Source organism: Eumetopias jubatus, unplaced genomic scaffold (genome assembly GCF_037043125.1).
Source record: "Eumetopias jubatus isolate StellerSeaLion01/CBP00866 unplaced genomic scaffold, mEumJub1_p1.0 scaffold_3, whole genome shotgun sequence".
Taxonomy (NCBI): domain Eukaryota; kingdom Metazoa; phylum Chordata; class Mammalia; order Carnivora; family Otariidae; genus Eumetopias; species Eumetopias jubatus.
The window spans coordinates 69,673,755-69,700,323 of record NW_028274809.1 but is presented as its reverse complement, the minus strand read 5'-3'; the positions used below and the strand labels follow the sequence as shown (position 1 = coordinate 69,700,323).

General features: G+C 35.2%; 1 protein-coding gene across 3 annotated transcripts in view; it reads left to right on the top strand.

Annotated features, from left to right (window-relative positions):
* Positions 1 to 26,569, top strand: part of SLC4A10 (solute carrier family 4 member 10) — a 209,817-nt gene that overhangs the window by 73,168 nt on the left and 110,080 nt on the right. For all 3 annotated transcript variants that reach the window (XM_028113059.1, XM_088022143.1, XM_028113061.1), the window contains one exon: positions 6,532 to 6,692. In XM_028113059.1, coding sequence (XP_027968860.1) covers positions 6,532 to 6,692 — 161 coding nt within the window. The remainder of the gene's footprint in view (positions 1 to 6,531; positions 6,693 to 26,569) is intronic.

The window sequence follows — 26,569 nt, the reverse complement described above, 5'->3', positions numbered from 1 at the left end:
TTTAATGATTGCATTACATTTAATAATATGAATGAACTTTATTTAGCCACTCTTGATAAGGATTTAGGTTGTTTTATACTTTTGCTACATACAAACATTGCTGCAGCGATCATTCACATGTATGTTTTGGGTTATTTTGTAGGTATTTAGGTAGGAGTTCCACTTCTACCAGTGGAACTTATGTACCAATGAGAGCAGGCTTTCAAATTTTGATAAGATATTGCAAAATCGCTTTTATAAAATGTTTTAGTAATTCATATTCTATGAAAAGTGTATGAGAGTGCTTATTTTCCTCAAACCCTTGTGAGACTAAATCATCAAACTTTTACATTTTTTTGCTAATTTTATAGATGAAAAATAAATCTCATTGTAATTTACATTTTTAAAATTATTGGTGAGATTGAACATATTTTCAAAAATATGCTTTAATTTCTTTTCCTGTGAACTAAGTGTTCATTTCCTTTACCTATTTTATGTCAAATCATTTTCTTTATTTGCCTTTTTTAATACTTTAAGTTAATGTTGTTATTCTGTCTGCATTCCCCTTTTTAGTGAAAAAATCATGTAAGTTAATCATTTTCTTCCTGAAGCTTCCTATTATAATATTTTAAATATAGAACCAAACTTGCAATAGTTTTTATATGACTTGGTAGATTTTAAGATTAAGAACCATCTATCCTGTTTTTTTTCTTCCAACTGCATCAAAAACTAAATGCTTTGGACTTTTTCATGTATATAATATGAATGCTCATTTTTTTTTGATGACAAAAAAACAATATATGATCTTCTCCCCCAATTAGCATTATAACTTTTGCTCTCTCATGATTGAAGAGTTGTTGATAAAGGAATTTAAAGTGCAAACCTCCCTGTTTAAGGCTAGAAGCATCTGTCTTCAACTGGTTAGAAGAAATACTAGGTATTCCTGGATGTCAGGAAGAAGGGATATCTGCTGGGTATGATGACTATGAAGCTCTGGTTAGTTTGAGACTCTTTATTGCTGAGAGGTACTTTTTGGAAGCATTTCTTTTATATTCCTTTTTTCACTGTCATCCTACATGATAGAACTGAGAAGTAAGATTGGAATGTGTATTTTGTCAGGAGTAACTCCTTTATTCTTAAAATGGCTGGCGGTTTTTCATCCTCCAGATCAAATAGTGATCTGTTCCTTTTAAGCAGTAACTTCCTTGTGACTTGCTCACTCTCATGAAGCTCTGTTATGGCAGAGCTTTCTCTTTATCATAGTTGAGCAGGTAGGATTTTATCATGCTCTCATGGATTAACCTGTACAACATGTTTATCCCAAACCAATGAAATATATTGCTGTTCATTTATAAAGAACAGAAGAGTGATCCAGTTAATTATTCGTATTCTCTAATGTTATTAAATAGGACCTCTGTTCTTAGCCATGCTTCTGGAACCCTATGCATGGTACAGCTATTTGGGGTTCAAGGAGACATCTGATGAGCAATCAAAACAGTAACAGACATTGAAGAGGAGGGTAGATGAATTTTGGCTGAGACACAATACGTCAGGGAAGAACAGAGTGTATTTATTGAGGACTTAGAAATGTAGTGAGTTTTAGAGTGGCAGAAGTAATTTTGTTCTGGTTGCCCTAGTTCATCTAAAAAGACTAATTTTAGTTAATTTAGGACTCCATCTGATTTTCCAAATGCAATAAATCATTAGCATAACTATTTGAAGCACTTCTTTCTTTTGATTAGTATTCCAGTGGAGATTAATAATTTTCTACCCTAAGAGTAGAAATAAAAAGGATATTTTATCAGCACATTGCACCTGTCACATATCACATCTTGAATAATTCATGCCCACTGTTGTTGCCAAGCAAAACTTAAGCAAAGTTTTAGATTTTGAAACTAAATTTTTGAATCATAGTTATTTAATAAATGTTTGTGAAAACCAGCAGTTCACTTTTAAAAACCCTAAAAGAAGCCATATGAGAAGAGCTAATGAAATCAACACAATTACAATGTCCTGCTTATAATTCTATTAATGTTATTAATAGAAAAGCATGCAAAGATACCACAGCTGTGCAATTATGAAGACAACATATTTGACTCACTGTGGTTGCCCTTTAAAAGTGCTTCCCACAAATGAGCTCAGAAGAGACAAAAGCAGGGGGTAGCAGTTGGCCTCTGATACATACATGGTAGTGTCAAAAAGGATTATTGCATCAAAACAGTTGTATTGGTTCTGTGAAGGCATTTGATATTCAAAATTAGGAAAGGTTAAAGTCGTCATTAAGATTTTCCCAGGAGATGTGAGATGTGAAGATAATATGGATTAAGAACAGCGAGGGGAACCTGGGTGGCTCAGTGGGTTAAGCACCTGACTTTAGCTCAGGTCATGATCTCAGGGATGGAGCCCCTGTGTCAGGCTCCCCTCTCAGCGGGGAGTCTGCTTGTCCCTCTGCCCCTCCCCCTGCTCGTGCGCTCTCGCGATCTCTCTCTCTCTCTTGCAAATAACTGAATAAAATCTTGAAAAAAATCTCTGTAAGAACAGCTAATATTTCTAGGTTTGGATATATTTCACTTCCCCTTTCCCTTTAAAATAGGCACTTTATGGGCGCCTGGGTGGCTCAGTTGGTTAAGCGACTGCCTTCAGCTCAGGTCATGATCCTGGAGTCCCGGGATCGAGTCCCACATCGGGCTCCCTGCTCAGCAGGGAGTCTGCTTCTCCCTCTGACCCTCTTCCCTCTCATGCTCTCTATCTCTCATTCTCTCTCTCTCAAATAAATAAATAAATAAATCTTTAAAAAAAATAGGCACTTTATGATTACATATGTTATTGTCTAGCCTCCACCCAAACCATGTCCCTCCTCCACCATCTGTAGCCTCAACTCTACCCAAAAGGGGATGTTTTCTCTTAAGAGTCCATAACTTCTCCCAAGGCTATAATTTTGGATGATATTTTACTTTCTATTTGGGTAGAACCAGAGAATAAAAATTCCTAGAAAAGTTAAAAGGAATTAGTAGGAATAGAATAAACAGAAGGAGTTAATTTCTGAGGAGAACATCTATTTCTAATTTGCAGAAGAATTTTATTTTGTAGATTTTTAATATGAGTATTGTAGAAGAGATTATCATTTCTTAATCCTCAAAGAATTCATGAAACACCTATTTTATGTTGCTGCTGTTTAGTAGAAGGAGATTCCAATGTGTTAATCATGGATGAAAACAGATCCAGACACACTGTAAGAAAATCAAATAATCTCAGAGTTTAAATCCGCCCCCCAAGGAAAATGTCATACAATTGGCCTACAGTTTTTATTTTTTTCATTGTTCATTACGTCTCATTCATGCCTGTGAGACGCTTGTTTGCTATTCAAACAAATGTCAGCTGAGTTTATTTGAAAACTGGAATAAATTGCAGCACTTTAGGTCATTAACTGCAATCAGGCATTTTGCAACTGACTGTCTATTCAGTGACTACAAATCTTTAAACAGGATTTGGTGTGTTACCAGACCTCTTAATTTCGATCTTTGAAATATGAAATGTAATAAAGAAGCAGAAAAGAGAGATATACATATGTATTTGTGTGTGTGTGTGTGTGTGTGGAGAGAGAGAGAGAGAATACATGTATAGGATATATACATATATATTTTTAATATATATGTCTTTTAAAAATAATTATTTAAACAGCTCTTAATGCTTTTGGCATCATTCTGGAGTTGGCCTAAAGCACTGAATCTTGAAATGTTTAGACTTGATATTTGTAACTTGTGAGTTTCTTTTTATGGAAAGTATCTTATGCTTCTTCCTATAATATTCATAAAATCTATGGCTAAATCAAGCTAACATCCATATATTTGGTTACCTTAACTATCAGACTGGAATTCCCAGATATTACATTCTTCTTTTCTAAAGGACTAAGCTTCCAATCTGAAGGAAATTATGCTAAAGGAAGGACGATACCTTTAGGTTTGTTTTTAAAATTTTTTTCAGAGAGACATATAAATCAATGGAATAGAATAGAAAACTGAGAAAGGCCAACCCAAGTACAGCTACCTGATTTTTGACAAAGAGCAAAAGCTATTTAGTGGAAAAAGAATTGTCTTTTCGTCAATGGTACTGGAACAATTAGAGATCTACAGGTAAAAACATTGATACCTCATAGTGTCTACAAAATTAATTCAAAATAAATCATAAATCTAAATGTAAAACATAAAGGTATACAAATTTGAGAGAAAAATATAGGCAAAAATCCTAGGAGGACCTAGGACCCAGATGATGAATTTTTAGACATGATATCAAAAGCACAAACCATAAAAGAAAATATTCATAAATTGGACTTCACCAAAATTAAAACCTTTGTGCTGTGAAAGATCCTGTTAAGAGGATAAGGACAAGCTATAGACAAGGATAAAATATTTGCAAACCGGGGCGCCTGGGTGGCTCAGTCGGTTAAGCGGCTGCCTTCGGCTCAGGTCATGATCCCAGGGTCCTGGGATCGAGCCCCATGTCCGGCTCCCTGCTCAGCAGAGAGCCTGCTTCTCCCTCTCCCTCTGCCTGCCACTCTGCCTACTTGTGCTCTCTATCTCTCTGTCAAATAAATAAATAAAATCTTAAAAAAAAAAAAAAAATATTTGCAAACCATATATTTGACAAAAATATTATATATAAAAGATACAAAGAACTCCCAAATTTCAACAGTATGAAAACAAATCAATTAGAAAAATGGGCAAAAGCGCAGTCTGGAAGTGACACACATAATTTCTGCTCACATTCCTTGTCCAGAACTAGTCAATAGTCATATGGTCTCACCCGGTCAAAAGGGAGCCAGGTAATGATAACGTAGGTAGAGAGGGACAACTAGTTGATGAACAGTGCTAAAGACCATCACATGATTTATGAAATATTATGGCCCTATCAAAGCCTGAAAATCATTAAGAATCACTAATATGAAAAATTCTCAACAGTATACACAAAAATATTCTATAAAATTGCCAGCATGAAGAAATATTGTCAGTGATTTGGGGCTTAAATGCAAGTTTTTTCAACCTTCAAGTGTCTTATAAACTCATGATAGGTATTGGTATTCCCTGTTTGTCAACTGTTGGCAGGCATACATATTCTTCCCTATTGGTTTCCTTTTCATTTCGTGACAACTTTTTTAAATTTTTTTTTTATTTTTTAAAGATTTTATTTATTTATTCATGAGAGACAGAGAGAGAGAGAGAGGCAGAGGGAGAAGCAGGCTCCCAAGGAGCAGGGAGCTCGATGCAGGACCCGATTCCAGGATTCTGGGATCATGACCTGAGCCGAAGGCAGACACTTAATGATCTGAGCCACCCAGGTGCCCCATTTCCTGACAACTTTTTGTTTCCTGAACAGTGAGGATGGATACATAGTTTTCTTTTTCTTTCTTGGAACTTTGCACATTAATCATTCTGATTAATCCTTTTGGTTGGTTATTTCTGGCTGATCCACCGCTTCCCTAACTAGTTACTGCTGGAGTTAGATCATTTGATTACATACAACAATAATATAATATTTTATAGAGAACCTGAGTGGTATTGCATGGAGAGAGGAAGTTAGAGCAAAAATGACGAAGGAGAGGAGAAATGAGAAAAATGGTGGAGGGAATGGGAGGAAAAGCAATTTAGGCTTTATTTAGGGTTCATTAAAAGTGGTGGAATTAAACTGGTCATCTATTAGGATTAGAGAACAAGTCTCTAAAAGAATAAGAGATTTATTTAGTGCTTGTGCCAGAGCAGTGGAATCACTGGTTTCTTTTTATTCCTTCCATTTATCTTAGTTAAACAAACTCAGATATTATTAATGATTTCACTCTAAGAAGGCAGTGGTCTCCCATTTGGCATCTTGACATCAAGGCTCTTCTGTTCTCCATCCGGGCAGCAAGGCCCAGGGATTGGAGGCTAAGCTCCATTCTCATAGGATTCTGTAGTCCCTAGGAAATTACTGCAATCACTAGATTTCATCCAAGCAGGCCTAATGAGTATTTTTCTTATAGAATAGGCCCCAAATTATACTAGCCTTCCTATCAAATGGAAAAATTACCAAGAGACTCAAATATTCCATTTTGAGACCTCCCACTGGGGAAAAATGAATACTCTTTTCATTTTCTTTTGCATCTTTTCCAATTGCCATTTTTCTTCTATGAAGTATATTCTATTAATTCTACAGCAGATTCATTTTGACCACTGAATAAACATTTATATTAAGATAAATCACAGACCTGTACCCCTGAAACAAATAATATATTATATGTTAATAAAAAATTTAAAACTATTTTTTCAGAGCTCAACAAACTAATAAAAATAACATTTGAGTTTTTCTTTGTCTTCTATACAACTTCCAATGACGAAAAGAATGCTTGTTAGATGGAATTAAAATGAAATAAACCAAATGACTGGGCTAGTTTTTATTTCCAAACCCACAAAACCAAGAAGGAATATGAATATCTTTCTGTTTCTACTTTTTATTTTTGGGACAAAGGATCATTCATCTACAATATACTATTCAATGTGCTGATAATGTTTATTTGTGTAGGTGGTTGAAGTTTGAAGAAGATGTGGAAGATGGAGGAGAAAGGTGGAGCAAACCCTATGTGGCTACTCTTTCCTTGCACAGCTTGTTTGAGCTGAGAAGTTGTATTCTGAATGGAACTGTGTTGTTGGACATGCATGCCAACACTTTAGAAGAAATTGCAGGTATATCTTTTTTTTTTTCCCTTAGTCTATTTCACTCATATGGGCATAGCTGATTTCTGTTATTCCCTTTTCCTTATAATTCTCTATATGTGTACCTTTGGAAAATTAATTCTATGATCAGCATATGAGACCTTAAAAATAACTTTCTCCTACTCCCTTATTTAAGGTAAAAGAAGTTGAATCTCAGAGAAATGTGGTCCACCTTGTCAGTGGCAAGTCTAGAACAAGAACCTAGATTTCTAGAACCTAGTCTAGAACAAGAACCATTTAATACATATTGTTTTTCTCGCAGAACACTACATCAAAAACTAATGATGTACTGTATGGTGACTAACATAACATAATAAAAAATAATATATATTGTTTTTCACTACCATGCTTAATTAAGCTGTCACTATTAGGAAATTGAAGAAAAAGAATTCATAAACCTAGAGATGGATTTTTTCAATATTCAAATGCATGAAATAATCAAATAAAAAATCAGTAGGTAGGGAAAATCTTAATGTAGAATAGAACAGAAAGATATGGTCATTTATTTTAAACCGAAATAAAACTCATGAATTCCAGAGGATGCCAAGCAATGCAGTTGAGATTAGTTTGTTATTTAATATTATGACTAGCCCCTGGGATGAAGGATTTGTATTAGAAGCCTATTATGTCTATATAACACAAGCAGTTATGTTTAGGAAGCATCTTACTGTTACTCTAGAAATAGAGGAAAGAACTCCTGTATCTTTTGATCTGGAAGACAAACACATTTTAGTAAAAACAAAATAATACAAAAAGAGTTTTGAAAGAGTATAAATGAAATAGTTAATGGAGATTTTAAAAATAAAAATAAAGCAAGGACTCAGGTGGTTTTTAAAAAATTTCTAGTTTGGAAAAAAGAAATAAAAGCAGTTCCATGTAGAATTTATTTGTAAAGTAGAAGGACTTAAGGGAAACTTTAATGTCTAAATTATATTGTAGAGATGGGAAAAAAAAAACCTCAAAAACTCTGTGTTTTTTGGATTCCATAAGTGAAAGAATATTATACAAAAAAAATAGACATAATTTAATCTTCAGAGTAGTCTCATGAAGTAAGTGTCATTCCCATTTTCAATAGGAAAATAGACATTCTGAGACTTTCAGGGCCCTTGTTCCATCTAAAGGCGTCTGACTGTAAGCTGTGTGTTCTTTATATTACACTACAACTGCTGTCTGAAGAAAGAGAATGGCTTGAAGTGGATGTTGCCCACATTTTAATGATAGTTTAATTATTTTAAAAATTATTTATTTGGTTATTGGAGCTGATAGGCATGTGTACATTGCAGTATGTGTGGAAAGGAAAGTAAGTATGGAAAGATATCTTGGCCTACAATATTAAGCAAAAACAAAATCAAAACAGAAAAAATGGGTTAGATAAGCCTTCTTTTCCTTCTTTCTAGAGTTTCATACTACACCTATAAAGAGCTTTCCCTTTAAAATACATAACTAGAAAAAATAAAATAAAATACATGAGTAGAGCCAAAAAGACTATATAAGTTAAATACAGTATATTTTTCAGAAAAACACAGGATACAGTGATGGATAACACTAAATCAAGACTTTGAGAAAATGGTTAACTTAGGAATTAGCAAATTTCTTGTGAATGCTGGAATAATAGCTACCCAACTTAATTTCTTAGCTTTACATTATGGGGTCCTGCGGATAGCCCATAAACATTTTTATGTTTTAATTAGGAACCAAGTGACATTTTCATTGGTACTTTGCAATTTAGGAAGCTCTTTTTAGTAATTCCCTGCTATCTTTTTGATATTCAGAACAAAATTGGAGCTTACTATTATGATTGTTTATCCTTCATAAATGAAGAAACTGAGATTCAGAAGGTTAAAGGTCTTGCCCAAAATAAGTTTATTTCTTAGTATTATGATTGTGTATCCTTACTTCATAAATGAAGAAACGAGCTTCAGAAGGTTAAAGGTCTTGCCCAAAATAAGGAGTTTATTTATGTCAGTGATGGCATTACCTTTGAAAATGGATTAATCCAAATGATTTTTGGATTGGCTATATCTAATGAGACTGTCAGATTCTTCAACCTGGAAAAATTAACCTCAGAAAACACCCTTCATAGTTTTACCAGGTTTTAAATTTCTTAAAGCATGTAATTTCTAATGCTTTCTTTAGAAATTTACTTCTACCAGGAAATATCCCATGAATTTGACAGAAACTCTGTTCATCTTGTCACCTTAGTTCAGTTTTATTGTCTAAATTTATGTTTCATTTTCCTACTGCTGCCCTCTTCCCCAAGCTGAGTTCTATGGAATATGGGAGGGTTGTTAGCTGTGTTAATTCTTGCTCTTGAAAGCAAATTACATTTTCTGAGTCTATCCTTACAAAGGAAAGTAGTTCAATGGAAGTCTTGATACCCCAAATAGCTTTTATTCTTTCTGCTCGTCTAATTAGTCTGTATCTTTATGTCTCCAAAGTAGCTCAACTTGAATGTCCCATTTTTCAGTGTAGAGCAGTCTGTAAAATGCCATTCAGAAGATGTCAGTAGTTTAGAGATAATACCACATTAAAAAAATATGATTAAAAATACTTGATCATTATTACCTTAAATTTCTTTTCACACATTAATGAGAAGAAATTTCTTCTCTTTGAGTAATTGTAATGTGACTTATTTAATACAAAGGTATTTATTTCTGGCCTCAATAAAATCTTATTAAAACATTTTCTCCCTATAGTTCGTAATTATTTTCTTGCTGTTTACTTATTGCTATTTTTACTTTGTGACAATGGAGCTGTATTACTAAGTGTGTATTAAGTATACTTTACATTTTTAAGACTTCTAACTTTGTATTTTCACATTCATTATATTTTATTATCACAGTAACCTTATGAGATAGGGAGGAGGATATACCCCCTGTTTTATAAACAGATAAACAGAAAGTGATGTATCATAGGTGATACTTGCAGCGATGGGAATAATTTCTTTTATTAACCTATAGTCATAAGTTTTGTTTTATTCTATTTCAAGATAACTTGTGACCATAGTGATTAACAATAGGACCGGGAACTCTTCTGCACCTCTTATTGATCATGTTTTTCTATATGTTAGGCAGTTCCTCACATATTAGTCACTAGTTTCAATTTTCTAAAAGCTAGATATAATATCAATCTTTAAGGGCTCTAAACTCTTAAACTTTGTGAATACATAGGTTCTGCAGCATTAATATTTTCTAAACATTTTCTAATAGAGAAATATGACCCAGATATTGTTTTAGAATAATCAAGGATTTTTATATCAGTATTCTGATATGTTTTTAATAGAGTCTTAGATAATTCTTTAAAGAGATTTTTGTAGACTTAGCAGGAGAAAATCCCATTTGTATCTGGCAGGTTTGTCAAGAATGTCTGATATAATTAAAGTAGGATTTTCTTTTGGACAAAGTTCATTTAAAAAATGTCTATTTCCCAATGTTTCAGGGAACTGAGAATAAATTTAAACTTCTTCCTTCAAAATATTATTTAACCTTTTCAAATCCAAAATTCTTCAGATACGTTTTTTTTACCATGATTTATCCTGATGGAGATTAATTGTATTTAAAATGCTTCTTAATTATATTTATATAAATTAGAGGCGATTTTATGGTCTCTGTCAATCTCTTTGAAATTCAGCACTGTAAAGATTAGTAATGGAAATATTCTCTCTGTAGTTATATGCTTTAACCCAATTCTGTCAATTGGAGTAAGAAATGAAAACCAAACCAAAGTTAGGACCATGGAAAGATTATCAATCATAGCTCTCCACTCATTTAAACAACTTTTGTTGTTGAAAATATTCTACTGAAGGAAAAAAATCGAAGTTTGTTCCACTGAGTGCAATCTGCAGATTTGGGAGTATAGGAATACTCACTGATTGTTTAACATGTCCATACTATTACCATCCATGTTCTGGAAAGTAAGTATTCTTAGGGTAGTTTACAATTTTCATATATACACTCCTTTTAGTGCTGTCAACAAAACTGCTGAATTTAGACCCTTCTTATTTCTCACTCCCCCTCCCCCTACCCGCAGCATCTTTAAAGTTAAGGCAATGGGTTTTTAGGACAAAGAATGTATATGATTATCTTCTAAGAGGCAGAGATTTCTATAGAATCTGTAAAATCTCATGATCTCTGGAGGTTTTCATTCAGTGCTCAGGATGGGTTGATCATGATAAAATAATTGCCTGGTTAGAATGAAAAATAATTTTTCATTTTTTGAGGACTTTTTACAGAAATGCTACCAGCATTCCTAGAGCTGGCTTGGTGCTAGAAGAGTGTGACCTATTTATCCTTCTTGTTCTTGCTTCTCCTGCTATCACCCAGATCCTGGCATTGTGCTTTGGCAGGCTAGACTCTGTTATTTAGACATCATTGCTGGCTGAGATTGTAGGACTTGATTTGGGGCCCAAAGCCATTATAGTTCATTATCCTTTCCTACTTTTCAAGGTTAATACTAATACATATTATAGTGGTGAAGAGAACAATGAAAGTGATTAGTGAATCAGGCTCCCCGTGGTACTTAAATCTCACCTCAGTATAAGTTATATTCTTAAGCAAGATGATTAACTTTTCTAGTTCATTAAGATATATTTGATGCAGTTATACCTCAGAGGAGTTTACTGTGTATTTCTGTGTGTCTAATGAGCAGATGAGCATTTTTTTTTCTATTTACTTTCTCTTTTGTAACTGTTTCAAATGAAGACCTTAATTCTGAAAGACCGTGAAGCTAGTGACTTATGGGTTTTTGTAGTGCTTAAGCCAGGAAAGACTGTACTTTGGTAAGAACTAAAAATCATAACCATGTACCTGGGGTTTTATATGATTCATTTGATTTTGATTAGTATATTGAACTGGGGCTATACATTACGGCTTACAGATGAAGCTGTGGTACAGTGGTACCCTTCTGGTGTTTTAATAACCTACTTTATAACTCCCATTATGAAGTACATGTGATGTATTTTTTTAAATTTTATTTTATTATGTTATGTTAATCACCATACATTACATCATTAGTTTTTGATGTAGTGGTCCATGATTCATTGTTTGCATGTAACACCCAGTGCTCCATTCAATATGTGCCCTCTTTAATACCCATCACCAGGCTAACCCATCCCCCCACCCGCCTCCCCTCTAGAACCCTGTTTGTTTCTCAGAGTCCATAGTCTCTCGTGGTTTGGCTCCCCCTCCGATTTCCCTCCCTTCATTTTTCCCTTCCTGCTATCGTCTTCTTTTTTTTAACATATAATGTATTATTTGTTTCAGAGGTACAGGTCTGTGGTTCAACAGTCTTAACACAATTCACAGTGCTCACCATAGCACACACTCTCCCCAATGTCTATCACCCAGCCACCCCATCCCTCCCCCCGCCCACCACTCCAGCAACCCTCAGTTTGTTTCCTGAGATTAAGAATTCCTCATATCAGTGAGATCATATGATACATGTCTTTCTCTGATTGACTTATTTCGCTCAGTATAATATCCTCCAGTTCCATCCACGTCGTTCCAAATGGCAAGATTTCATTCCTGTTGATGGCTGCATAATATTCCATTGTGTGTGTGTGTGTGTGTGTGTGTGTGTGTGTGTGTGTGTGTGTATCACATCTTCTTTATCCATTCATCTGTCAATAGACATCGTGGCTCTTTCCATAGTTTGGCTATTGTGGACATTGCTTCTATAAATATCGGGGTGCATGTACCCCTTTTTATATACATATATACATATATACAAGGTTTCAGTGTAAAGTCACATATGTTGGCAATTTATCATTTCTTTTATTTCAAATTAATTCAAGGATATTATAACTATTCATCTCCAAAGAAGTGAGGTATAGATTTGAATGTTCTATGCTATAAATATTTTCAGAATTGAAAGGGACTTTAGAGGTAATTATAGTGAATGTTATGGCTGATTCCTGAACATACATTCTACCTCTTTCCATTGTAAACAGCAAAGTAACAGAGCAAAAGTTAGCAAATTATACTCAACCACTATCTGATTTTGTCAGGCCTATGAGCTAAGAATGGCTATTACATTTTACACAATTGAAAAATAATAAAGAGAAGATTAATAATTTACAACATGAAAATTATATGAAATTCAAATTTCAGTGTCCATAAAAAGGTTTTATTGAAACACAGCCATGCTCATTTGTGTATGTGTTCTTTATGGCTATTTTCATGCTATAATGGCAGAGTTGAGTAGTAGTTACCGAGATTGCATGGCTTACAAAACCTAAGATTTTTATCTGGCCCATTACAGAAAAATTTGTTTACCTGTGGTTTAGAGAACTGATTCCAGAGCAAAGGATAATTCTTGATCAGCCTCGTCCAGTCATAGGGGTGCTGTTCCTTTAGCCAGGGATTGTCTCAGCGTGGGCAGGGCTATGCCAGTTGGATTTAAGAGAATTTTTCCTCGGTAGAAGAAAAAGAACTTCCTTTTAAGAGAAAGTCACAAAAAGTCAAAGAATATATGGATATCAACAAAGATATGTATTTCTTTGCTACTGTTGGCACTTAACTTTGTGACCATAAGGAAAATTAGCCTTAGGTTAAACTCACACCTAGGAGGTGGAGGAGGAAGCTGATAGAGTTTGAGGAATAGAATTAAATCCAGCCTAACTTTGATTTTCTGTTACGTGAGCCAATGAAATTCATTATTTTATAGCTTGATTGGGGTTTCTGGTTTTTCAAATGGAAGTATTATGGCACACATATTAGTTTCAGGTGTACAACATAGTAATTTGACATTTATATACATTTTGAAATAATCACCATGTAAGTCTAGTTACCATCTCTCTCTATATAAAGTTAATACAATATTATTTATGTTCCTTGTGCTATATATTACATCTCCATGACTTATTTATTTTATAACTGGAAGTTTATATCTCTTGATCTCCTTCACCAATTTTGCCCTCCTCCAACTTGCCTTCTCCTAGGGGACTATCAGTCTGTTCTCTATATCTATGAGTCTGGTTTTGTTTTGTTTTGTGTGTTCATTTGTTTTATTTTTTTAGATTCACATATAAATGAAATCTTACAGTATTTGTCTTTCTCTGTCTGACTTATTTCACTTAACATAATACCCTCCAGATTCATCCATTTTGTCACAAATAGCAAGAGTTTGTTCTTTTTATGACTAAATAATATTCCATTATTCTAGATAAATAGATAGATACCATATCTTCTTTATCCATTCATCTGTCAATGGACACTTAGGTTGCTTCTGTATCTTGGCTGTTGTAAATTATACTACAATAAACATAGGACTGACTATACATTTCTGAGTTAGCGTTTTCAATTTCTTTAGATATATACCCAGAAGAGGAATTGCTGGATCAAATGGTAGTTGTTTTTTTAAATTTTTTGAAGAATACAGTTTTCCGTAGTGGCTGCACCAATTTGCATTCCTACCAACAGTGCACCAGGGGTCCCTTTTTTCCACATCCTTACTAACACTTGTTATTACTTGTCTTTTTGATACTAATCATTCTAACAGATTTGAGGTGATATCTCACTGTGGTTCTGTTTTGTATTTCCTGATGATTAGTGATGAGCATCTTTTCATTTGCCTGTTAGCCATCCATATGTATTTGGGAAAATGTCTATTCAGGTCTTTTATTCCATTTTTTAATTGAATTTTTTGCCTTTTGCTATTGAGTTATAGGAGTTCCTCATATATTTTCAATATTAGCCCTGTATCAGATATTTGGTTTGCAAATATTTTCTCTCATTCAGTTAGGATGTCTTTTTGTTTTGTTGATAGTTTCCTTTGCTGTGCAAAAGCTTTTCAGTTTGATGTAGTCCCATTTGTTTATTTTTACTTTTGTTGCCCTTGACTGAGACATAATCTAGAAAAATGTTGCTACATCTAATGTCAAAGAAATTACTGCCTAAGTTGCCTAGGTTTTCTTCTAGAAGTTTTAAGGTTTTAGGTCTTACAGTCAAGTCTTTTGAGTTAATTTTTGTGTATGGTGTAAGATAGTGATCCAGTTTCATTCTTCTGCATGTAGTTTTCTTAACACAATTTATCGAAGAGATTATTTTTCCCTATTGTATGTTTTTGTCTCATTTGTTGTAGATTAATTGACCATGTATGCATGGGTTTATTTCTTGGTTCTATTCTGCTACATTGATCTATGTGTCTGTTTTTGTGCCAGTACCATGCTGTTTTGAATACTATAGCTTTGTAGTATCATTTGAAATCAGGGATGATGATACCTGTAGTATCATTTGAAATCAGGGATGATGATAACTTTATTCTTTCTCAAGATTGCTTTGGCTTTTGGGGTCTTTTGTGGTTCCATACAAATTTTAAAATTACTTGTTTTAGTTCTGTGAGGCCATTTTATTTTGATAGGGATTACATTGAATCTGTAGTTTGCTTTGGGTAGAATGGAAATTTTAACAATATTAATTCTTTCAATTAATGAGCATGGTATAATTTCCCATTTATTTGTGTCTTCTTTTTTTTTTATTAATGTTGTATAGTTTTCAGAGTATAAGTCTATACCTCCTCGGTTAGATTTATTCCTAGGTATTTTATTCTTTTGGATGCAATTGTGAATGGGATTTTTTTTAATTTCTTTTTCTGATAGTTTATTATTAGTTTATAGAAATGCAACAGATTTCTGTATCCTGCTACTTTATTGAATTCATTTATTAGTTATAATAGTTTTTGGTGGCATCTTTAGGGTTTTCTACATATAGTTTCATGACATTCACAAATAGTGACAGTTTTACTTCTTACCAATTTGAATGCCTTTTATTTCTTTTTCTTATCTAATTGCTACGGCTAGAACTTCCAACACTATGTTGACTAAGAGTGATGAGAATGAGCCTCCTTGTCCTGTTCCTGATCTTGAAGGACAAGCTTTTAGCTTTTCACCATTGAGTATGATGTTGGCTGTAGGATTGTCATATATGGTCTTTATTATGTCAAAGTACTTTTCCCTATACCTACTTTGTTGAGTGTTTTTGTCATAAATCGGTGTTGTATTTTGTCAAATACTTTTTCTGCATCTATTGAGATGATCATATGATTTTTATCTTTCATTTTGCTTATGTATATCACTTTGATTGATTTGCAGATGTTCAACCATTCTTTCATTCCTGGAATAAATACCAGTATCTTTTAAAGTCATTGGTGTATCTTCTTATCCATTCCCAGCCTGCCCTATTTTGTAATTATTCTCTATTTCTTTTCTCTTTTCTTGTTTTTTTCTCCCTTGTGATTTGATAGCTTTCTTTAGTGTTTATATTCCTTTCTCATTATTTTTTGTGTATCTAGTATAGTATAGGTTTTTGGTTTGTGGTCATGGTGAGATACATATATAATAACACATATATGGCAGTCCATTTTAAGTTGATAGTCACTTGAGTTTGGCCACCTTCTAAAAGTACTCTATTTATGCTCCTCCCAACCTGTTTTATCATTTTGAGATCATATTTTACATTTTGTGTATTTCTAAACTATTGTAGATAATAGTTGATTTTACTACTTTTGTTTTTTAATCTTCATACTAGCTTTATGAGTAGTTTATCCACTACCTTTACTATATATTTATCTTTACTAGTGAGATTTTATTTTATATATTATTTCTGGTTATGGCCTTTACGCTTTAGCTTAAAGACGTCCCTTTAACAATGCTTCTCAGGTCAGTTTAGTGGTGATGATGAACTCCCTTAGCTTTTGCTTGTCTGATAAACTTTTTTTTTTCCAATTCTGAATTATAACCTTGACAGGTAGAGCATTCTCGGTTGCAGTTTTCTCCTTTCTGCATTTTGAATATATTATGCCAGGATCTTCTGGCCTGCAAAGTGTCTGCTGAAAAATCAGCAGATAGTCTTATGGGGTTTCCCTTGAATGTAAATAGTTGTTTTTCTCTTGCTGTTTTAGGATTCTCTTTTTATCTTTAGTTTTTCGTGTTTTAATTAAAATGCATTTTGGTGTGGATCTTTTTGGATTAGTCTTATTTTGGACTTTTTCTGTTCCTGGACTTAGAAGTTTGTTTCCTCTCCCAGGTTGGGGAACTTTTCAGCCATTGTCTTTTCAAATAAGTTTTTTTTTTTTTTTTGTCCCTTTTTTTCTCTCTTCTCTTCTGGGACTCCTATAATATGAACGTTAGTATGCTTGCTGTTGTCTCACGGGTCACGTAAGCTATCGTTATATTTTAAAATTTCCTTTTTTTCTTTTTGCTGTTTTGTTTCAATGGTTCCCACTATCCTGTCTTCTAGGTCACTGATCTGTTTTCCTGTGTAATCTAGTGTGCTTCTGATTCCCTCTAGTATATTTTTCAGTTCAGTTATTATATTCTTCAGCTCTGTGAGTTCTATTTAGTACTTTCTTATATTTTCTATCTCTTTGTTGAAGTTCTAGGTGTGTTCACTCATTGTTCTCCTGATTTTGGTGAATATCTTTATGGCCATTAATTTGAACTCTTTATTCAGTAAATTACTTCTCTCTGTTTCGTTAAGGTTTTTTTCTAGGGTTTTATCTTGTTACTTTATGGAACATGTGTTCCTGTTTTTTCTCATTTGGCTTGATTTTCTGTGTTTGTTTCTGGAGTTATGTGAAACAGTTATCTCTAGCTGTCTTGAATGAGCAGTTCTGTGTAGAAGTTGAACCTTGTCATTTAACTTTACCTTAGTTCTTGGTTGACTCTTGAGTTGTCTCTTAGATTGTTTTAGAACTTTGTGGTTCAGAAATTCAGTCCCCCTGGCCACCTGAGCCTGCCACTCAAGGAGTATCCCTTATGTAGGTTGGTTGTGCCCCTTGGCTGTGGTGGTGCTGGATGAGCAGCTGGGGGATGTGGGGGGGCCAGGGCTGCTTACTTCTGCTGTTAGATCATTAGAGTGAGGGTACAAAAGTGGCACCTACCAGTGTTGGTGTCAGTAAGGTAGAGGGAGCCAATAACAGTGCATCTGCCAGCATACCATCCCGGAAGAGAGTCCCAACAGACTTCTGCCTCGCCGATAGCTTTAAGTTTAGCAAGTAAATCTCCTTCACCTATAATCTAGGCTCTTTTTTAAAATGCTGCTTTTTATGCTGGGTCCCAAGGAGTGTTGTTCTGCACATAAGCCCTTTGAGAGCAGAATCTTCATTCTCTATGCCTTGTGTTTCTCCTGAACATAATCCCCATTGGTTTTCAAAGCTGGGCATTTGGAGCTTCTTTCTCTGGTGCAGGACCTGAGGGTAGGGGTGCCTTGTGTGGGGTATGAACTTCTTTCCCTTAGTGAGAAGTGATCTATATCTAAATTTTTTTTTTATATCTATAATGAAATATGTGTGTGTGTGTGTGTGTGTGTACACACACACATATTTTTTGAGCTCCCTCCTGATTGTGGGTTGCCCCTCTGGGGGTGGGGTCTTTGGTGAGAGCATGTCTCTGCCTCTCCTACCAGTCTTGATGTGGTCCTTTTATCTTTTGTTGTGGAGCAGGTGTTCAGCTAGTTCTCAGGTTCTTTTAGGGGCTATTTTTCCCATATATAGTTGTATATTTTTTTTGTCCATGGGAGGAGGTGAATTCATATCTTCCTACACCACCATCTTGAACTACTTCCTCTGAGTTTTTTGTTATTTATAACCCCGACTTTGTCTCCACTTGATATACTGTTATAAAATAAATGTGAGTGCATTAAAGCCACCACAAACTCCAAACCAGGGACCCATAACCTACTTAATGGAAATTGCAAAAGAAATCTTATACTGGGAACTATTAACTGAGGGTCTCAATATTCTGATCAGTCCATTAGGTGATTTATGTCCTTAGGACTACAACATATGAGATAGATATTATCTCCATTTTATAAATAAGAACCCTCAGGTTATCCAACTTTACAAGATCACACAGCTAGAATGTGGTACAGTGACCCAAGTCTGTTTCCCTAGTCCTTCCCTTTTATGCTGAAGTAAACATTGTTTGTACGGGAGAATTCTGCTAATATTCAATTTTTTGTTGCACTCAGTATGACTGTGGAAGGCAATTAATTCACTGTGATATGCCTGCTTTATATAAGGAGTTAGTGCCTCAAAAAATTAAATAGAGTTAATATTTGATCATCTGCGAGCAGATTAATTATACTGAAGTTGTTTTTAAATTATGAATTTAGTTTTTAGAGCAGCTTCAGGCTCACAGAAAAGTTGAGGGGAAGATACAGAGATTTCCTATAAACCCCTGACCCCACACATGCATAGCCTCCCTCTTTATCAACATCCCTCTCCAGAATATTATGTTGGTTACAACTGATGAACCTACATTGACACATCACTATCACATAAAGTCCATGGTTAACATTAGGATTCACTCGGAGTGTTATACATTCTATACGGGTTTGGACAAAAGTATGATGACATGTATCCAATATTATGATATCATGAAGAGTATTTTCACTGGCCTAAAAAATCCTCTCTTTCATGTATTTCTCTCTTCCAAATCCCCTCGTTTTGAAAAAGGAGATACTTTTGGATTGCTTAGTGTTCTTTAATATTTTTTATTACATAAAACTCCTCATGCAAAAAAATAAAATGTTATGAAACTGCAGATACCCGTTTTTGACTTTCAAAAATGGCAGTTTTATATGGTTCAATCTAATTCTAAGGCCAAACTTTAGTTTCTCTTTACTCCTACCCCTACCCATTCTTACACAATTTGGTGTGTATCATTACAGTGTTCTTTCTCTGCATATGAGTATATGCCATAAATGGAATTATACAATATAAATTCTTTTGCAACTTTGATTATTTCTTTAAAAACAGAATTGACTATGTTTTTTAAATTAAAAAAATTAAAAATTATTATTGAAGTATAAAAATTATTGAAGTATAATTGGTATACAATGTTGTATTACTTTCATGTGTATAACTTATTGATTCAGCAATTCTATACATTACTCAATGCTCACCCCAATAAGTGCAGTCATTATCTGTTCCCATACAGTGTTATTACAATTTAATGATTATATTCCCTACATTGTACCTTTCATCTTCATGACTTACTTACTTTTTAAGTAGAAGTTTGTACCTCTTAATTTCCTTTATCTATTTCATTCATCTCTCTACCTACCTCCCAGCTGGCAACCAGCAGTTTGTACTCTATGTTTAAGAGTCTATTTGTTTGGGAGGAGGAGCAAGATGGCGGAGGAGTAGGAGATTTAAATTTCGTCTGGTCTCAGGAATTCAGCTAGATAGGGATCAAAACCATTCTGAACACCTACGCACTCAACAAGAGATCGAAGGAAAGAATAGCAGCAACTCTCTGAACAGAAAAGCGACCACTTTCTGGAAGAGTCATATTCTATCCCTTCATAGTAGTTAACCTTATTTTTGGTATATATATATATGTGTGTGTATATATACACACACATATATATATATATTCTCTTTTTAAAATTTTGGGATAGAGTTTCTTCTAACAGACCAAAATATACCCTAAATCTCTAGTGTATGGCTTTCTTCAAGTCTCCTGCCTGATCACATTCTCTCCCCCTGCCTTTTTTTTAAAATTCCTCTTCTTTCTTTTTTCATCCAACTTGTTATCTTATCAATTCCTTTTATAAAATCTTTTGTAATTTTCATCTTTACAGTCATATTCCATCCCTTCATCGTATTTCCCCTTATTTTTGTACATATATAAGTTTTTCTTTCCTTAAAGTTTTGGGAGGCACTTTCTTCTAACAGACCAAAATACGCCTAAAATCTAGTGTGTGGCACTGATCTATGCACCAGCCTGATCATATTTGATCATATTCTGTTTTTTGTTTTTTGTTTTTTTTATCTTTTTTTTTCTTTCCCTTTCTTTTCCCCCGGTTTCAGGTCTCTTCTGATTTCTTTAGTGTCTATTTTTCTAGGGTCATTGTTACCCTGTTAGCATTTTGTTCTCTCATTCATCTATTCTCCTCTGGACAAAATGACAAGATGGAAAAAATCACCTCAAAAAACAGAACAAGAGGCAGTACTGACTGCCAAGGACCTAATCAATATGGACATTAGTAAGATGTTGGAACTAGAGTTCAGAATGACGATATTAAAGATACTAGCTGGACTTGAAAAAAGCATGGAAGATAATAGAGAAACCCTTTCTGGAGAAATAAAAGAACTAAAATCTAGCCAAGTCAAAATCAAAAAGGCTATTAATGAGGTGCAATAAAAAATGGAGGCTCTAACTGCTAGGATAAATGAGGCAGAAGAGAGAATTAGTGATATAGAAGACCAAATGATGGAAAATAAAGAAGCTGAGAAAAAGAGAGATAAACAACTACTGCATAACGAGGGCAGAATTCGAGAGATAAGTGATACCATAAGACAAAACAATATTAGAATAATTGGGTTCCCAGAAGAAGAAGAAAGAGAGAGAGGGGCAGAAGGTATATTGGAGCAAATTATAGCAGAGAACTTCCTTAATTCGGGGAAGGAAACAGGCATCAAAATCCAGGAGGCACAGAGAATCCCTCTTAAAATCAATAAAAATAGGTCAACACCCTGACATCTAATAGTAAAACTCACAAGTGTCAGAGAAAAAGAGAAAATCCTGAAAGCAGCTCAGGAGAAGAGATCTGTAACCTAAAATGGTAGAAACATTAGATTGGCAACAGACCTATCCACAGAGACCTGGCAGGCCAGAAAGGACTGGCATGATACATTCAGAGCACTAAATGAGAAAAATATGCAGCCAAGAATACTATATCCAGCTAGGCTATCATTGAAAATAGAAGATAAAAAGCTTCCAGGACAAACAAAAACTAAGGGAATTTGCAAACAGAAACCAGCCCTACAAGAAATATTGAAAGGGGTCCTCTAAGCAAAGAGAGAGCCTAAAAGTAACATAGACCAGAAAGGAACACAGACAATATACAGTAAGAGTCACCTTACAGGCAATACAATGGCACTAAATTCATATCTTTCAATAGTTACCCTGAATGTAAATGGGCTAAATGCCACAATCAAAAGACACAGGCTATCAGATTGGATAAAAAAACAAGACCCATCAATATGCTGTCTGCAAGAGACTCATTTTAGAGCCAAAGACACCTCCAGATTGAAAGTGAGGGGGTGGAAAACCATTTACCATGCTAATGGACACCAAAAGAAAGCTGGAGTGGCAATCCTTATATCAGACAAATTAGATTTTAAACAAAAGATTATAATAAGAGATGAGGAAGGACACTGTATCCTACTTAAAGGGTCTATCCAATAAGAAGGTCTAACAATTGCAAATATCTATGCCCCTAACATGGGAGCAGCCAGTTATATAAGCCAATTAATAAGAAAAGCAAAGGAACACATCAACAACAATACAATAATAGTAGGGGACTTTAACACCCCCCTCAATGAAATGACAGATCATCTAAGCAAAAGATCAACAAGAAAATAAAGGCTTTAAATAACACACTGGACCAAATGGACTTCACAGTTATATTCGGAACATTCCATCCCAAAGCAACAGAATACACATTCTTCTCTAGTGCCCATGGAACATTCTCCAGAATAGATCACATCCTAGATCACAAATCAGATCCCAACTGGTACCAAAAGATTGGGATCATTCCCTGCATATTTTCAGACCACAGTGCTTTGAAATTAGAACTCAATCACATGAGGAAAGTTGGAAAGAACTCAAATACATGGAGGCTAAAGAGCATCCTACTAAAGAATGAATGGGTCAACCAGGAAATTAAAGAAAAATTTTAAAAAATTCATGGAAACCAATGAAAATGAAAACACAACTGTTCAAAATCTTTGGGATGCAGCAAAGACAGTCCTAAGAGGAAATATATAGCAATAGAAGCCTTTCTCAAGAAACAAGAAAGGTCTCAAATACACAATCTAACCCTACACCTAAAGGAGCTGGAGAAAGAACAGCAAATAAAGCCTAAACCCAGCAGAAGAAGAGAAACAATAAAGATCAGAGCAGAAATCAATGAAATAGAAACCAAAAGAACAGTAGAACAGATCAACAAAACTAGGAGATGGTTCTTTGAAAGAATTAATAAGATTGATAAACGCCTGGCCTGACTTATCCAAAAGAAAAGAGAAATGACCCAAATAAATAAAATCATGAATGAAAGAAGAGAGATCACAACCAACACCAAATAAATACAAACAATTATAAGAACATATTATGAGCAACTATATGCCAGCATATTAGATAATCTGGAAGAAATGGATGCATTCCTAGAGATGTAAAAACTACAAAAACTGAAACAGGAAGAAATAGAAAACTTGAACAGACCTATAACCACTAAGGAAATTGAAGCAGTCATCAAAAATCTCTCAACAAACAAAAGCCCAGGGCCAGATGGCTTCCCCGGGGAATTCTATCAAGCATTTCAAGAAGAATTAATACCTATTCTTCTGAAACTGTTCCAAAAAATAGAAATGGAAGGAAAACTTCCAAACTCGTTTTATGAGACCACCATTACCTTGATCCCCAAACCAGACAAAGACCCCATCAAAAAGGAGAATTACAGACCAATATCCTTGATGAACATGGATGTAAAAATTCTCACCAAAATTCTAGTCAATAGGATCCAACAGAACATTAAAAGGATTATTCACCACGACCAAGTGGGATTTATCCCTGGGCTGCAAGGTTGGTTCAACATCCACAAATCAATCAATGTGAAACAATACATTAATCAAGGAAAGAACAAGAACCATATGATCCGGGCGCCTGGGTGGCTCAGTTGGTTAGGCGACTGCCTTCGGCTCATGATCCTGGAGTCCCGGGATCGAGTCCCACATCGGGCTTCCTGCTCAGCAGGGAGTCTGCTTCTCCCTCTGACCCTCTTCCCTCTCGTGCTTTCTATCTCTCGTTCTCTCTCTCTCTCAAATAAATAAATAAAATCTTTAAAAAAAAAAAAAAAAGAACCATATGATCCTCTCAATAGATGCAGAAAAAGCATTTGGCAAAGTACAGCATCCATTCTCGATCAAAACTCTTCAGAGTATAGGGATAGAGGGTACATACCTCGATATCATAAAAGCCATCTATGGAAAACCCACAGTGAATATCATTCTCAATGGGGAAAAACTGAGAGCTTTCGCCTAAGGTCAGGAACATGGCAGGGATGTCCACTATCACCACTGCTATTCAACATAGTACTAGAAGTCCTAGCCCCAGCAATCAGACAACAAAAAGAAACAAAAAGCATCCAAATTGGCAAAGAAGAAGTCAAATTCTCACTCTTTGCAGATGGTATGACACTTTATGTGGAAAACTCAAAAGACTCCACCCCAAAACTGCTAGAACTCATACAGGAATTCAGTAGAGTGGCAGGATATAAAATCAATGCACAGAAATCAATGGCATTCCTATACACCAACAACAAGACAGAAGAAAGAGAAATTAAGGAGTCGATCCCATTTACAATTTCACCCAAAACCATAAGATACCTAGGAATAAATCTAACCAAAGAGGCAAAGGATCTGTACTCAGAAAACTATAAAATACTCATGAAAGAAATTGAGGAAGACACAAAGAAATGGAAAAACGTTCCATGCTCATGGATTGGAAGAACAAATATTGTGAAGATGTCAATGTTACCTAGAGCAATCTGCACATTTAAAGCAATCCCTATCAAAATACCATCCACTTTTTTCAAAGAAATGGAACAAATCATCCTAAAATTTGTATGGAACCAGAAAAGTCCCCAAATAGCCAGAGGAATGTTGAAAAAGAAAAGCAAAGCTGGCGGCATCACAGTTCCGGGCTTCCAGCTCTATTACAAAGCTGTCATCATCAAGACAGTATGGTACTGGTACAAAAACAGACACATAGATCAATGAAACAGACTGAGAGCCCAGAAATTGACCCTCAACTCTGGTCAACTAATCTTCAACAAAGCAGAAAGGAATGTCCAGTGAAAAAAGGACAGTCTGTTCAACAAATGGTGTTGGGAAAATTGGACAGCCAAATGCAGAAGAATGAAACTGGACCATTTCCTTACAGCACACACAAAAACAGACTCAAAATGGTTGAAAGACCTAAATGTGAGACAGGAGTACATCAACATCCTAAGGGAGAACATAGGCAGCTACCTCTTTGACCTCAGCCATAGGAACTTCATAGAAACATCACCAAAGACAAGGGAAGCAAGGGCAAAAATGAGCTATTGGGACTTCATCAGGATGAAAAGCTTTTGCATAGGAAAAGAAACAGTCAACAAAACGAAAAGACAACTTATAGAATGGGAGAAGATATTTGCAAATGACATATCAGATAAAGGGCTAGTATCCAAAATCTATAAAGAACTTATCAAACTCAACACCCAAAGAACAAATGATCCAATCAAGAAATGGGCAGAAGACATGAGCAGACGTTTTTCCAAAGAAGACATCCAAATGGCCAACAGACACATGAAAAAGTGCTCCACATCGTTCGGCATCAGGGAAATCCGAATCAAAATCTCAATGAGATACCACCTCACACCAGTCAGAATGGCTAAAATTAACAAGTCAGGAAATGACAGATGTTGGCGGGGTTGTGGAGAAAGGGGTACCCTCCTACACTCTTGGTGGGAATGCAAGCTGGTGCAGCCACTCTGGAAAACAGTACGGAGGTTCCTCAAAAAGTTGAAAATAGAGCTACCATATGACCCAGCAATTGTACTACTGGGTATTTACCCCAAAGATACAAATATAGGGACCCAAAGGGGTATGTGCACCCCGCTGTTTATAGCAGCAATGTCCACAATAGCCAAGCTATGGAAAGAGCCACGATGTCCATCGACAGATGAATGGATAAAGAAGAGGTGGTATATATATACAATGGAATATTATGTAGCCGTCAAAAGGAATGAAATCTTGCCATTTGGAATGACATGGATGGAACTGGAGGGTTTTAGGCTGAGTGAAATAAGTCAATCAGAGAAAGACATGTATATAATCTCACTGATAAGAGGAATTCTTAATCTCAGCAAACAAACTGAGGGTTGCTGGAGTGGTGGGGGGTGGGAGGGATGGGGTGGCTGGGTGATAGACATTGGGGAGGGTATGTGCTATGGTGAGCGCTGTGAATTGTGTGAGACTGTTGAATCACAGACCTGTACCTCTGAAACAAATAATACATCATATGTTAAAAAAAAAAAAGAAGATAGCAGGAAGGGAAAAATGAAGGGGGACGGATATCAGAGGGGGAGACGAACCATGAGAGACAACGGACTCTGAGAAACAAACTGAGGGTTCTAGAGGGGAGGGGGGTGGGTGGCTGGGTTAGCCTGGTGATGGGTATTAAAGAGGGCATGTACTGAATGGAGCATTGGTTGTTATATGCAAACAATAAATCATGGAACACTACATCAAACCTAATGATGTAATGTATGGTGATTAATATAACATAATAAAATAAAATTAAAAAAAGGAAATATTGTTCATTTCTTTTGTTTTTTAAGATTTCACATGTAAGTGAAATCATATGGTATCTGTCTTTTCTGACTTATTTCCCTTAGCATAATATCCTCTAGGTCCATCCATGTTATCACAAATGTCAAGCTCTCCTTTTTTATTGCTAATATTCCATTATATATATATGTGCATATGTGTGTGTGTGTGTGTGTGTGTGTACCACATCTTTATCCATTCATCTATCAATGGACACTTGGATTGCTTCTATATCTTGCTTATTGTAAATTATGTGGCAGTAATCTTGGGGAAGCATTTATCTTTTTTTTTTTAAGATTTTATTTATTTGTCAGAGAGAGAGCACACAAGCAGGGGGAGCGGCAGGCAGAAGGAGAAGCAGGCTCCCTGCTGAGCAAGGAGCCCGATGCAGGATTCCATCCCAGGACCCTGGGATCATGATCTGAGCCAAAGACAGACGCTTAACTGACTGAGCCACCCAGGCGCCCCAG